We start from the raw sequence: 15,922 nt of genomic DNA, 5'->3' as shown, positions 1-15,922 counted from the left end.
ACAGTGTGTAAATGAGTGAATTTTGGAGGAGCCACCCATGTGGTCAGTCAGTCCAGCAGCAGCAGCAGGGTCTGGGCTGTTGTGTCACTGCACATTAGAGCAGTCTGCTGGGCTCTGTTGAGAGGGGAAGACAAGGTGTCTGGGCCACCCACCCATTCTCTTCCTCGGCAGCTGTAATTATAAACAGTGGTACAATGACAGCTGGGGAGGCAGATGTCAACAACAGCAACATTAGATTTCAATCAGCCTGCACAGTGTCAACACTCCTGAGGAATGAGGAGGTGTAAAAAAAAAAAAAAAAAAAGAAGAGAACTACGCTGCGTGACAAAATCCCTCAAAAATGCCAGTAAACAGTTATTATTCTCTGCACAACTTATTTCACAAGATGTTTTGTTTCAGATAATAACGCAGCAGGCTTGATGTTGTGATTGTGGATGAAGTCTTGTCAGATTGTTTTAGATGCCCTCTCTGTGTGGTGAGAGCAGGCCCGGCTCCTTCGCTGCCCTCCAGGCGTCGGGGAGCAGTCTGGCTTTGGCATTTCACACTCGCTCAGCAGTCAAGGTCTGTGACCGTCCGCAGACTCTACAGCCAACTGCTCCCTTGTACCCTCGGCCCTGTTGTTTGGCCAATTATGAATATTCAGCTGCTATGAAAGTAATTCTGTCAGACATGCAACTGTCCAGCCAGATAGTGTCAGCAGTGTTGTTGGTAGTATTTGAAGGGGGAATCGCACAAGGACGTGACCATTCTTCTCCTTTACTAACAGAGTTTGATATGTATGAAGGCATAAAACTGTAAGATGACCTAAATACAGTATATTGGATATTTCTTTCTTTCTTTGTCTACAAAGTTTGATACAGATTATTACTGTGATACAGCTCCATTGTTGTCAAAAAGCTATTCACAATGTTCATGAAAATGGGCTCTGTAGTTTAGTTTAAATCAATCCCACTTACAGTAATCCGCCCTGCTGCTGTAAATACTCGCAGGAAGAGCACCAAATGTGAATTAGTCCGCACATGAAAATAGTTCCTAACAAATACAGAATTTGGGCTTGTTTGAGTGATGTTTGCTAAAAAGATAATTGGTGAGCTTTTAAGAAAAAATGCATCTATACATTTGTGACCAGTTTTTAAAGATTTTCATCTTCAGTGAGAATTAAGTCATTGAGAGGGAGAATTGTACGACAGACTAACACATTTTCTTTTTTAGTCTTTATATGGTATTCGTTGACAGTACCATAAATATAATATATATATACTTATTCTTTAAGTAAAATTAATAATATACTGTATCACTATGGTCATGCATTGCTTTATAAACATATTCAGAATGTAAAATAAGTAAATTTTGAATAGATTTATCAGATGCAAATATAAAAAGCTTCTCCAAAAGCAGCGATATCTGTCAAACTGCTAAACTGAAAACATGACAAACATAACATAAACTTGATTTTGATTTAGCGTGTTTCAGTGTGTTTGTCTGAGTGCATGTACACTAACATGTTGGATAGGAGCCATAATGTAAGGCAGGGACACCCAGAGTCATAAAAGGGTTGATGTCTACTGGCAGTCACTAACCTTGGTTGACTGTCAGTTATCACAACAGTGACTGCGATCACCGTTGAGCCACTGATGCCTTCACGTGATGCTGAGTCTTTGCTCTCTCGTAAACTCCACAATAAAAGATGCCGATGTGGGATCTTGCTGTATTACATATCATTTTTTAATGTGTTGAAAACCCTTTCCAACAAAGCAAGTCAAGCACAATGGTGCACATAAACACATGTTGAAAGTTCATGAGCTAATTCACAAGAGTAGGAAAGCAAAAAAAAGTAATAGCCTACATTAAGCATACCATAAAAAAACATAACAAAATACAAAAAACAAATAGGCCACACAACATAAAAAGTGTCTATAAACAAGGTTAGACTGCTCAGAAAACACATTATTTGACATAATGACTTGTCCCTTCTTTAGTGCTTAATGGTTAACATTTACAATGCTCATAAATGTTTGATACTGAAAAAAAATCAGTTTGATAGTACTGAGACAAGCATGAATTCAAATGTCTACATTTGTTTTGGTGTCAATTCTAGGGTTACTAAAGCAGTACCAGCAGAATAATATACTGACTTCAATGATTTATATGTAAATAAACGCCCAGAAGAGGACAACAATTCATCAAAATGTGGAACGCAACATTATCTTTACATCAAAGTGCCCTCGTTAGAGCAGAGCAGCAGTTCAGGTACATCCAGATGCTTTTTTCATGGCGATGATCAGTGGCTCCATGCTAAAGCATCTCTGGACCTGTGCTGTAGATTCAGGAGCAAGGATCCACTGTGTGAGCGCGTAAAACTCTATTAACATAATGACTTCCCTGTTTAAGTGGATTGTGGTTCATGTATTGAAAAACAAACTCAGTTACAGACGTTCTTGACAAACTTTCTTTTCTGCAGAAAGTGATATTTCTTTCTTGTATTTCTCTCAACGACACGGTATTGTTCACTCGATTGTAGCACCAGAGCTAAATGACAGAAGATGGCAATTTGAATGAGTAGAAAAAGACATAATGATGTATATATTTGCTGAAAGAATATATTATAAGTGACTTCATGATAGCACACCCTTTTTTCTTGACAGTTTTGATTTGGTTACATCAGCATTTTGGCATCGTTGAAAACTTTTCTTCTGTAGTGGTGGTGGGAAACAATACAAATATCATAAAGGATTCAAGTAAATAAAAAAAAAGTTTTCTCCTTGTCCAGCATAGATCAACAAAATTCCTGTTTTTCTCATTGCATCAGTGAATCCTGCAATTCTGTGACTGTCACTCTACCAATATGCTGCAGAACCAAAACCAACAGAGTGAAAAATAATTAGCTTTTAAGTTGATATATCCTCCGTCTTAATGAATGATGTCAAGCTTGTCCGATTTGATGACAAGTATTTATTTATTGTTTTACAGATAACATACTTCACAGGGTTACCTTAGAGGTAAAATCTCCTGACAGAACTCTGTTTTGACTTGTCGAAGACAGAGGGGAAGATGATGAACATACTTTTATCAAGCACACATTGTAAACAACTGAGCAATATTTAAGTCTAAATGGCGTACCATAGAATAGGTGAGAGACAACAAAATGTAAGTAAGAAGATGTGCCTCTTGCTTGCAAAGACAAAAGTTTCATTTTTACAAAACAAATAATGGTCACTGACATATTTTTTCTACTTTTTTAAGTGGCTGAGAGGTAGAATGAAGTATTTTCAGTTAAAACCAATGATTTGATTTATTTACTTTATCATATCATTTTATCATTATGAGTGAAAACATTATGAGTGAATGAGTAACCCCAGCCCCCTCAATATAATGTGAAATCTGTACAAACGTCTCCATGGATTGCGATATTGTTTGGATTTTTATTGTGAAACTTTGTGTTTGTATCCCAAATGTCCAACGTTATAAGCAGAGGAAATATCTTTTTTTTTTTCTGGTTAGGATTTTCACAGTACCTCTCCAAACTGTGGGACAGAGATCTCCTTTGTTTAGTACTGTGAATAACAAGGTCAGTCCATGTGGTTTTGTAGATGAGGTGTGGAGATGGATATATTCAGTTGGAAGTATCCGAATGAACGCTCCCGGGTCCTTCTGTGGGCGATGTCACTGACGAAGGAGTCGGAGCATCTTGCCAGCCACCATTTGTCTGTGTAGATAAGACAGGAAATTGTTAGTATCATGGTAATACATTATACCATATTATATAATATTGGTGTCTTTAGGTTAACAATATTAAAGATTTTCATTAAATAAATGTCCTGACTATCTATCCCAGAATGAGGTAACACAGTGGTCATAGAGCCTATAGCCCACTGATACAAGTATTGAAACTATTTATATGTTTGTATTATTAAGAAACTGGGTCTGTGGTACTGTCTGTACTGCTAATACAAACATTTCTTACTGCTGCAGCGTCACAAAAATAGCATTTAACTGGCAAAACTCAAGCTGACTTTTATCATGAAATAGTCACAAGGAATTCAATGTGTTTGTCAATGAGATTAGCACTGACCACTATCGTTCATCAAAAATGCCTCTACAAAGCAAGACAACGGTCATTTTGCAACATTTTTTGGCAGCGGATCTGTTTGAAGTATTGCAGCGAGTAATGAAACAAGAAGGAGCAGCCACAGTGAGCTGTTAGATGAAGAGCTGCAGGCGACAGGCTGCACACCTCCAACTTCTCAGCGAGATAACCAACTCCTTTCACTGTGCCCTGCTGTTCACAGACTCACGCTGTGCGCAACATAAAATCAGATCACGGTTGCTCACAGAATGATGGGAAAGGCCAATTATAGCCTGACTTCTTTATCAAAACAACAATAGTTTGTGTGGCTGCCACCAGAATTCTGGGACCTGTATTATTAAAGCCAACTTTCTGTTACCACTAGTAACTATGGGTGTCACCAAATCAACCAGGACTGAAATCTAAAGTTGGCGCCGTTATATATTTTTCTTACAGGCAGCAAATTCCATGAAAAGCAAACCCTGAATTGATCCTAACAACAAGTTAACAACAAGTAGCTAAAGCCTGGTATTTCTTATTGTGCCACAGAGCTCTGTTAAAAACACATCAGTGAGTCACACTGTTACACTAAGCGACATGTCCCTTCATAAACATGAGCACTGTAGTGTATTTTGAATCATTCCTTCACACAGTACAATGTCCTACTGCTGTAAATACTCCTAAAGCACCAAATGTGTATTGATCAATGTGTGAAAATAGTCACAAACAATTTACTCCTATTTGAGTCATTTTTGCTATAAACAACAAGACTGAGCTGAACTACAGTATATATTTATTGACATCGTCAGTAGGAGCAATTGGACTTGGAGATGAGTGCCACAGACAGGGTAGGAATGTATTGATAGACATAATAAACATTTATTTGGTCCATAGAATAAAGAAATACTACATAAATCCTTAATTCAAATGCAAATATAAAAGCTACGAAGCTCCTTTAGCAGCAGTGATGTCTGCTACTTTACAGTAGAAAAACTGACAAACACTGTTTTAAGAGACTCTTCATTAAAAACATTATAGCGCCTCTTCCCTCATTTTTCCCTCCAAACGGCTGACATAATGTGAGATAAAAGAGGAGATGAAACAGAATATGCAAACCTTTCATATATCTCAGAATATACCCCTGAGATGGTTGATAAAAGAATAAATTATCACAATAAAAAAATAGCTCTTTAAAATTATGGAGGCCTTCTCAAATCATGATAAAAGGTTGACTAAAGACCATTAAGGACATTAATTGCAATTTCCACGCTATTAGTGAGAGCTGGGAACGTGCTTTGGCAGCCTCTTATTTCCAAACCCTGTTATTTCGCGTAAAGAGTGTCTGTCATCTTATTCAGAGGCAAGAGGGAAAAGAGAAAGGAAAAAAAAAAACACATTTCCAGCCTCTGAGAGAGGCAACACCCACCAGCAATTTGAGGGATGTAATTGCTGTTCAAGGATAAAGAAGGAGAGGTGAACCACGAGAGTTCAGTCAGTAGATCTTAGGAAGAAACATTTTTTATCTGGGCTAAATAAATACAAGCGCCAGCACTTCATTCACAAGCTTTACTGAAACACTGCAATTTTGGTGTTTATTATAAAAGAACAAATTCATATCATCATCATCAACAACACTATGCAACATAAATTGTTAACAAAAATGGTATTTCTGTTCTAGTGCACTTCGGATTTTTTTGATTTTTATAGTATGACTTCTTAGAGAGTGAGCTTCTGGTTATGTGCCGCTGGTTATTGTAGCTGTTCTTAGTTTAATTATATACATTTAGAGATTATTGAGAAACGGTAGATGCAGATTAGTAGGAAATTCATTAGACCCAGTTTTACCCCTCTTTTCATACATTACCATTACATTCAAGTCACAGAGCTAAACATCTGTTTATCAGACAAATGAATACCTGGCCATCTTTAAAGATGTCCTTTAACAACACATATGCCTGATCTGGAGGTATTTCCAAATTCTTGAAATTGTCTTCTAACCATCTGGATAGAAAAATTGTACAAAGATTTTTAACCGCTTCTCAAGTTGTCCTTTTAGTAAAACAAAAGCAAAACATTAAACATGTGTTATACTGTATGAAAATGTAAATTACTGGGAAGAAACATCAATATATACCAATATAAAATAATAATGAACTTTTAATTTTGGTTCAAATTTTACAAGTTGAGCAAAAAGATATGTGATTTCTGGCTACTTGTTTGGATTAAGAAAATAGTTAAAAATAGTAACTGAATATTTTTTATTTTTCTGGATGGCTTAAAGATTCTTTAAGGATTCTGCAAATACCTTCAGAAGTTTTGTGAAACTACCTCCTGCCTTTTTTAAAGATCACCGGGTATTTATATTTCATAAAGTTGGATTCTCAGCTCCGTGACTCCGGTGTTAATCGTCATATGTGAGAGGCACAAACTGGGGCTAAAGATTCATAATGTTAGCAATTCAATAGATTTGGTTTATTGTCGATTCCTACTAACACTTAGTTTGGAGGTTAGTTTTGGTTTTGCACTTGAGCCAGTTGTATGTTGGAACTGGCTGGATGCATCCATGTTCTTATTTTAGTGTTGCAGGCTTGGCTGTCAGTGCCGCTGTTCCTGTGGATGAATGATCTGACCAATGTGCTTGGACTGTTAGCCCAAAGCCCCAGTCTTTCTGTCCCTGTGACTGTCGTATTGATTCTGTTCAGCCCCGCACAGCCTGTCGCTATGGATCTACATGCTAACGCACTGCCTCCAGTGTTGCCTGTCCCGCCCTGCCCAGCCCAGCATGGAGACGTAGAAAACTGGCCCAGTCTTTGACAGGCTAGTTAAAGAGTTATTTTAAGAATTAGCAACTGGGAACTTTTTTTTTGCGAGGCCAGTCTTAGAAGGGGAGGGGAGGTATGACTTGTCCTATGGTGCCAATGTGAGAGCAGCGTTGGGAGGGAGGATGACACCTGTGTCCTTGTTTCTGTCGACTGCAGGTGTCTCGCTAACGCTAATATCCTCCGACAGACTAGGAGCGTGTCCAGCTACTCAGCCTGGTAGCTGCCTCATTTCCTGCCACCTAGGGCACGACTGGAGCAGGGGGGCAACTGGCTGGACAACAGCCCAACCCCGGCAAACTCTGCTAAGTGGCATCCCGGCGTGCACACAAATTACACAATATCATACGCAACCTACAACTGGGGAATGAATGCGCAGTAAGACAGCAAAGAAAATGTTGAGAAGAACAGAAGGAGATTGTTTACAGGTCTTACGTTGATGGCCTGTGGACTGTACATCTGGCTGGCTGCGAGGCTGTCACTGTATCCTCCGGTCTGGCTGATAACATGGCGAAGGGTATCCACCTGGAACAGCGGGGACACACAGACAAAAGGCCTGGTCAGACAAAAGCTCTGGATAACAAAGACAGCCATGCACAAGGAAAGGTCAGTCTGATAGTAAAAGGGTACCATAAACAGGAAAAGGTTACAAACAGCGAATCAGAATGATTTGGCTGCTATTACAAGCTTGATAACAGACGTCGCAAAAGGACGAAAATACAAAAACAACGACAAGAAGTAACTAATTATGAATGTGTTTGTAGTTGTAGTTGAATAATACATTTTAAGAAAGAAATTTTAAGACCTTAAAAACAATACTTTGCAACTATTCTTTCTAAATGTAGCTGCACATTACTATCAATATTATTTACTGTATTATGAGACTTGTTTTCTTTACCACACGACAGTAAAGCAAATGCTCTGATGAATCTTCACATCGGAACATGTCTACCCAGCATGGCAGCCAATAAAAATATGGTAAACTGAGGTCACATCTTGCACTATTAAAGTTTTAATGGAATATGGCCATTTCCATGTTTCTTCACAGATTCACTGGAAGCTTTTGGCAGAGCAGCCTGCCAGGTTATGCATGAAAACACACCTGCCATATGGATTTCACAACAAATAAGACCAATCTACTCAATTTAGTCAAAGTTATACTTTCTCTTTTCTTTTTCACTTTCTTTGAATTGTACAGCCCTGAGAGCGAGGCCATTCTGCCACGTTCGGAAAAATAACCCTTTTAAAGGAACATGAGTTTCACTAATTAAAGTCCGACCCTCAAGACCTCCTTACCTCCTATAAGGGTCGTCCCTGCTGCATATTCATGAACGACCTAAAGCATTTGCAGAGCTGATCTGAATAGAAAAGGGGGCTGGAGAGAAAATTATGCCAAAAGCACGGAAACCAAATGAGAATATCACCGCGGGTGGTGATTCCTTAATCTACGGTGAGAGTTATAACACTCAGAAACACTGCGCTGGTCATCACTGTCCACCGGGGCAAGGTCAGGGAGCTACAGTGCACCAGTGGCTATGTGAACTCTTGTCAGGAGCACTGATGAGTGTTGCACCGTTTCCAAAACTGTCTGCAGTCGTCTACTCAACTGTGGGTTGACAATGGCTTCTACATTAATATAAAGCTTCAGGCTAAGTATAACCTCTGTTTCACTGTGTAGGTCAAGTTATTGTGGGCCTCTGCACTCCCAGACTGGACAGCGGTTGAACAATTGCACATGTAATCTCAAGAGGTTTGATCATGTAGGACACTAAACTTGGAGAGGCGCCTACCTGGGATTGTATGTTGGCCCCAACCTGCCCCCCTTGGTACGAGTCCCCATTGAGGGACTGCACACTCATGAACAAGTCTCCGGAGTTTGACATGTTAAAAGAGCCAGCAGAACCTGAGAATACACAGATGCAGAAAGGAAGAAAAAGAGCACGAGATGAGAACAAAGATAAAAGAAGAGAGAGAGAAAAGAATAAGTAACAAGGAAGAAGAGACAGAAAAAGGAGTTAAAATGGTCATGCATAAGCAAAAGTGCATTAAGTGGGTTAGTTTGGGAGGGCAGCTGGCATCATGAAAAATGCTTTTTCTATAAACCTCCACACTACAGAGGCAGTGCATGCACATTAAAATATCACTGAACCATATTTTAAAAGGAAAAATCAGCCAACAAGAACAATGAGACAGATAATCATCATAAAACTGTTTAAGTCCAGTTTAAACAAGCCTTATGGATTATATTGTAGTTAAACGTCCGTGCTGCTACTGTTTCATTAAGGAAGTAATAATTGATCTGCAGGAAGACCCAAAGAATCGTCTTCGTCCTTTAATGGACCCCAGCTCCCCAGATGTAAAGAGACCATCGCGTAACTTGATTTCAACACCCGGTCCTAATCCAATACAGTTGCGAAGTCGCTATATGACAAAAGACTCCGCTTGCCCTCTGAGCAGCTTAATGGCATGCACAAGGTCAACCGGACAAGAGGCAGGAAAAATTAACGTCCACGAGACCAAGAGGTCAATAACAGAGACAGAGAGAGAGAGAGAGAGAGAGAGAGAGAGAGAGAGAGAGAGAGAGAGAGAATGAGTGAGAGAGACAGATGGCAAAAGGCAGAGAAGAAAGAAAAGATAATGGAATAAGAAGAGCAAGAAAGCCGCTCCGTATTACTGGGTTAGTAAAAGAGAACAGGGGTCTTCTGTTAGTCTAAATGAAACAGAACCAGAGACAGAATTCTGGGTTGGGGCTCAGCTGTGAGAATGTTATTGTGCTCTATCATGAGCATCAATCTGTATCTATGAGAAGAATGTTTCAGGTTCTTTTATCTACAGAGCTTTTCTTTAAATATTACCCAGTGGTCTGCTCACCTGCTGAATTGGGGGTTGATGGTGAGTTTGCCTGGCTGCCGTGAGCAGACACACTGGTTGCAGTGACTGCGGTCCTTGCTGCATACATGTTGGCCTCTTCTTGGAACTTGCCGATGTTTTTCTTGTATCGGATTCTCTTGTTCCCAAACCAGTTTGATACCTGTCAACAAAGCAATGACCAGATACAGTAGATTCAGAAAATGAATCTTAATGATTAATAGCTAACATCACCTTTCAGCACCAGCCTTTGTGGCTGCTATGACATGATAGGTTTCCATATGGACTTGCTATTGACTATATATTGTTATGGGTTTTGGTATGTGTGAGGCAAGTGTGACTCCTTCAAACTGCAACACAACACTAATATGCAACACTAATATTTCTTCTTTTTTTATTCAAAATATTTAATACAAATGTATCCTGTAAATATTTTTGAATGTCGTGGATCAGACCTATGGTTATTGTTTTTTCCATCAACCTCATGGAAATACAAGTGCTATCATCTTTTGATTAGTGATTCATAGACCAACTCTATAAAAGTCCTTCCTATTGAAAATTATTAAAACGTTTATTTATATTGCACTTTTCAAGAGCAAACATCACAAAGTATTTCACACAAAAAAAACAAAAGACATTAAATGTCAGCCAAAAACAAAATAAACAAAACAATTTAAACAAATGGCTCTTGATCTGTTTTTTAAAGGTGTCCACAGATAATAAATCAAATGGGAGAAAATTCCAAAGTGTAGGAACTACAACCTCAAAAAAAAAAAGTCACCTTTTACTTCGAACAACTGACAAACCCTGATAAAGGAACCTCAGATTGCAACTAGTTTTAACATAGGCAGGTGCCTGCACACGCAAGGCTCTAAACGTGATTTCAAGAAAGAGACCTTTTGGAGGACTTGGTCAGAAGCTTGGCAGCAGCATTTTGGACCATTTGTAAGCAGTTTAGGGATGTCTTGCCAAGACAGGTGAAAAGGGAAATTATAGTAATCAAGATGGGAAGAAATAAACACATGTATAATCATCTCCATCTCAGCTATGGACACAATAGGCCTGAGTTTAGCGATATTTCTCAGCTGGTAGAAGCAGGAGTGGACCAAACAATTTACATACTGGATTCAAAGCCTGGCCCAAAGAAACACAGCAGAGTAAGTTTAAGAGAGAGGATAAAGAGCCAAGAATATGATTGTTTTTGATTGTAACAAATTAGAATTTACAGACACAGTCTGCAAATTGCAGTCAATAATAAATACCACAATTAAAAAACAGCAAAATAACATAACTTAAAGCATCTTATAATGTCTATCCTTTTACATTTTCCCTCGAGAGGGCACATCAAGCTAAAAAAAATAGAAAAAGATAAAAACAAAACAAAAACAGTTCCATTCACATCATGTTTAACCAACAACAACAAAGAAGTCATTAGTATATGTGAAGATTACTATTACTATTCATAAAATCCTGTATAACAAAATTCAATATGCAGCCAGTGTTGGCTCATGAAACATACACCAATGTTTGTGATTATAAATTGAGATTTACTAAAGCCAGTGATGATATTTAGTGTTAATCAGTCAATTGTTAACAATACTTTAGACTTTTACCCGCTACTAAAGGTCACGGTAAACCAAAATAATGTTAAGATTACATTTATTGTACAACTCAGCTAAGTTAATGCTGATTTGGGGATTACTAACTGAAACACCAATCAAAGTAAAATCCTAAATCTTGCGTATCTTGAGTACCACTGATTTAATTGTTTTTGACCAAATGATTAACCACACAATCTAAGTATGTTGCTTTGTTTATTCTGGTTACCTGTGACACTGTGATGCTGCATTTCTTGGCCAGCTCCTCTTTGGCCTCCTCGCTGGGATAGGGGTTACTGAGATGGGAGTAAAAGTACTCGTTTAGGATCTCTGTCGCCTGTTTGTTGAAGTTCCTCCTCTTTCGTCTGGATAGATAACAGAAAGGAGACAGACAGAATAGACATTTATAAAAAATTAAATAAAATAGTGCTGAAACAACAACAACAACAACAGCAGTAATTAAAAGCTTTTAAAATGCCTTTAAATATTTAACAAAAACATGGCAAAGAGAAAAATTTAACAAAAATGTCAGATATATATACAATTGAATCTGTTTCAACAATTGCAACAGAAATAAAAATATTTTTTTTAAAATAAAGAACGCTTTGGAGCACAATGTACTCAAACTAAAGGATAGTTTAGAGGATGCTAGATTCTATTGCCCACATGGACACACACAGACCTGGCGTCGAGAAAGCGTGAGCGCAGGATCATGACGGCCTCGCAGGTGCTCTGTTTCAGCTGCATCTGGATGGAGCTGAACTTGCGGTGGATGATGCCGACCATGCGCTCGATCTCTTTGGGAGAGATGGGTCGTGTTCGAGACTGCTCCCTCAGCAGGTTCATCACATGGGTAGTGAACTCATTGCACGCCTGGATGCACAGACAGACAGGATTCATAAAAAGAATAACTATCATGGAGGCTCGACAGCTTCAGACAGAACAAAAAAGGATGAAATTGGATTCTGGAGAGGCTGCACCTTCACTGGTAGGCCTTGGACTCGTCAAAGCATTGCTGACACTATAACAGCAGCAGCGTTAGAGGTAATAAGAACAGTCTAAATTAAAGCAGCAGACACAGTGAGATGTTCCACGCCAAACAAATGTGGCGGCAAAGTCATACAGTGGAGGCAGCAAGACTCACAGTGCTCTGAATATTAAAAAGACTTCTCTTCAATGGAAGAGAAAATGTGACAAGTGAAGAGAAATCTAAAATGACAGCAGGCTTTCAGTCCCGTTAACGTTCAAGAGGTTTAAACTGTCTCCCTCTCTTTTCACTCCATCTTTCAGTCTACCTCGTTCTCCCTCTGTCTGAATCAGTCACTGGATATGACTGCATTCAGAGTCAAGGTGTCTGTTGCTTGTCAACACCAGGGTTACGTCAGTCAAAGTGATGCACCGAGCAGCCGTTCTGCTTGCACACACACGCCAGACACTACTCACTCATACGCGCGCAAGGTGTACGTAGCACGGTGACACAAAAATGCTCAGGTGTGTATTGACTGTGACAGTTAGCGATGACTAGCCTTCCTCGGAGAAGATGACAAACCCAGAACGCTTTGACTTTCCGAGGGAATGACAAGACGTTACAGTCTTTGGAAAAGAGCTGGTGTGTGACTGATATAATGGCTGCTTGCCTGCTGAACATAACATCTCTGAAAGCTCGGCCTGTCATGAGTTGGCCCGTGAGAGTTGATTTCAAGAGCATTATACTTTGTTTAAATAATCTGCAGTTTACAGCAACTTCTCTTCATTTATGTTCACAGTTGGAGCTTTTTTCCAGCATAAAAGGACAAGGGGCAAACAAAAAAAGCCTTGGAATACAATGCCAATAAGTAATAGAGCTAAAATATCATACTCACTCTAATGTTCTTAACTACGCGCAATTTAAATTCTCCAACTCACCTCAGGTGATGCTTTTTCACCTTATAAGGTTACACAGAAACTTGAGGGAGAACATTTAAACTATGTAAATAAAGTATAGAAAAGGATAAAGGGCAAGCCCCCTCTTTATTTTTCTTGTAGTTACTCATTTCATTTTTGTGTCCTCGAAGAGAAAATTCTCCTTTTGTTTGCTCCTCCTGCAGGGAGAGGTCGGGGTCAACTTTATGAACATTGCCCCATTGCAAGTGGTGTAAATAAAATACTCAAAAAAGAGTTTTAACAGAGCAGATATTCCTATTATGGGGGGCTGAAATAAGGCTTCATCCAGTGAGGTACATGGGAATCCTACAGATGCACTTTTGTATTGACTAATAAAATGACTATGAATGTATGTTACAGTAAGAGGAACTAAGCTAAATAACTGAGAATAATAAGAGCTGGTAGGAAAAATGACAATATTCCTCTTCCCCACCTGTTCATACTTCTCCAGCTCCGTGTGGTAAATTTGTCGGATCTGAGTCAGCTTGGCCCGGTAGTCGGAGTGTTCTGCTGAGTTGTCAGCACCAACGCCGCCTGTGGCGGCTGCTGCAGCTGCCGCAGCTGCCGACCCGCCCCCTTTCTCCGGCCCGGCCACGCCCTCCGCCAGCAGCATGTTGTCCAGTCGCATCAGCTGAGGATCTGGAGGCTCCTCCTCCTGAGCGCCACGGATACTGAGCACTGTGGAGGACAGGAGAAGAAGATGAAGCAATGATACTAAACCTACTTCCATGGACCTTGAAAATGACTGAATTGCAAGAATTTTTCAATGACTGAGAAAGAGTCTTAACTATTTTTCCTGCTCCTGCCTACCAAGTGAACTCCCTGAGATATGGCCGTCATTTTAATAGTTCAAGTCTGAGCCATAAAAACCTGCAGCCTCACAGTGGCTGGCAGCTAGGCAGCACCATAAAACTATAATTTTATCGATTCTGGCTATCATTTCATGTAAAAAAAAATTAACACAGCCTTCCACCAGAGTTCATCTTTCATTGCTCTCCTTATGCTCAGACTATGTTTAGTTTCTGGCTGATGGCTTTATTATCTTGTCAGATGCTATCTAAACAGAAAAACAAACTAATAACACCAGTTAGACGCAGCATATTAATGCAAAGACACCTGGCTCAAATAAATCAGCTGAGGAGAATCTGAGCTAAATCGAATAGTTCAAACACTATATGATACATAAATTAAAAATCTGATGATTACTGTAATGAAAAGGTATAGTATGGGTAAAATGGTTTGATTCATTAAGGTTAATAATTTTAACTCAGCAAGTCAAGCAAACTTTTTTCTCTTCATACAAACAACCACTAAATTAACACTCTAACACACCACACCTGGAACACCAGTGCGGCTTTCAGTGTTGTAATCTTTACTTAGCAGGACTAAGGATGCTTTTACAACTGACACTGAGGTCTGTTTACACACTTGTTTGGGGGTTTGAACCTGCGCACATTCACACACCTACAGGCGCTCAACTCTCAACTGACACTCAGCTCCTATGGTGTGGAGAGTGAAGTGTAAACACAACAAAGACAGGCCTGCTGAGATGGACATGCACACAAAATCGGCCAAATGTACACATAAACCAAATGCAGTCTTGCACACATTCACGTGCCCAGATATTCTGAGAACTGAGAACTATGCTGCTGACAATTTCAATAATGCTATTTTAACTATATTCTACAGCGTAAAACACACAGATATTTTTTGTTCAAAGATCAGCTGTACTGCCCTGCCTCTTTCTGCCACCAGAAGGCTCCCTCGGTAAAGCAGCGGAGAGTCCTGCTTTTCTCAGAGGTGCTGAAAACAGCCGACCAGGTGCAGCCCTCCATTCCATCCACTGTCTTCAAGGACAAAGACAAAGCTCGCGCTGCCACACCATTTTTCATACACACTTTAATCCACGCATCTATCAAAATGTTTCAGGAGGACGATCTAATACTGCATCCAGTACGTCTCTTCCATGATGACTGTAGACAGTGAGGGTAAATGACAGGTTGTGTGACAGGGCAGTAAAGCCATATTGTAGCCCACAGTCTTCGGTCACAGCAACGGCTCTTTTTGTAATGAGGACGTAAGGTTGAGTCGCCCTGTGACCTTTCTGGTGAGCAGGGGGTCCAGATGGATTCCCGGGGCCGCATGGGGAGCTTGTCTACCCTGGTCCTCCTCTTATCAACCGCCCTCCCCCCTCTCTCTCCCGTTTCCTTCCCTCTCTTTTTCTCCTCCAGCAATAACATCATCCATTCCCATCAGCTCCAACACGTGAGCAAGCTCAGCTCAAGAGGCAAATGTCAATGGCTATCAGACGGCTGGAAAAGGTCAGGAGTTCAGATTGGGAGCAGACGCGCGTGTGTATGCGTGCGTGGGCGTATGTGCACATGTGCTGGTAGATGAATATGTGGATATTTTTCATGTGAATCACACCAGCGGGAAATTATAACACTCGCCAATTTAATTCTGACAAAATAGTGGCACATCCCAACCAGAGGGGGAATCTAATGAGCCTAAGAGTGATTTATTCATTCCCTCCAAGTCCCCGAGTGCACAACTAAAAGCATGAAATGGATTAAATAAATACAATTAATAAGGAAAATCAAACAATTCACTGTGCTGTGGCATAATTACCCTAACCACAGCCATCAGCT

General features: G+C 39.9%; 1 protein-coding gene across 4 annotated transcripts in view; it reads right to left on the bottom strand.

Annotated features, from left to right (window-relative positions):
• Positions 1-1,707: 1,707 nt before the first annotated feature.
• pbx1a (pre-B-cell leukemia homeobox 1a) overlaps positions 1,708-15,922 on the bottom strand; it is a 48,587-nt gene continuing 34,372 nt past the window's right edge. Inside the window, exons 3-9 of one of the 4 annotated variants that reach the window (XM_051403396.1) lie at positions 13,708-13,952; positions 12,034-12,224; positions 11,581-11,716; positions 9,757-9,916; positions 8,676-8,788; positions 7,312-7,410; positions 1,708-3,706 (exon numbers count right to left, since the gene is read on the bottom strand). In XM_051403396.1, coding sequence (XP_051259356.1) covers positions 3,614-3,706; positions 7,312-7,410; positions 8,676-8,788; positions 9,757-9,916; positions 11,581-11,716; positions 12,034-12,224; positions 13,708-13,952 — 1,037 coding nt within the window. In that variant the 3' untranslated portion in view covers positions 1,708-3,613. The remainder of the gene's footprint in view (positions 3,707-7,311; positions 7,411-8,675; positions 8,789-9,756; positions 9,917-11,580; positions 11,717-12,033; positions 12,225-13,707; positions 13,953-15,922) is intronic. The other 3 variants (XM_051403406.1, XR_007885183.1, XM_051403415.1) reach the window with 3 other exon arrangements.

This window comes from Dicentrarchus labrax, unplaced genomic scaffold (genome assembly GCF_905237075.1).
Source record: "Dicentrarchus labrax unplaced genomic scaffold, dlabrax2021, whole genome shotgun sequence".
NCBI classification, from domain to species: Eukaryota; Metazoa; Chordata; class Actinopteri; family Moronidae; genus Dicentrarchus; species Dicentrarchus labrax.
This window is presented reverse-complemented; position numbering and strand designations above follow the sequence as displayed.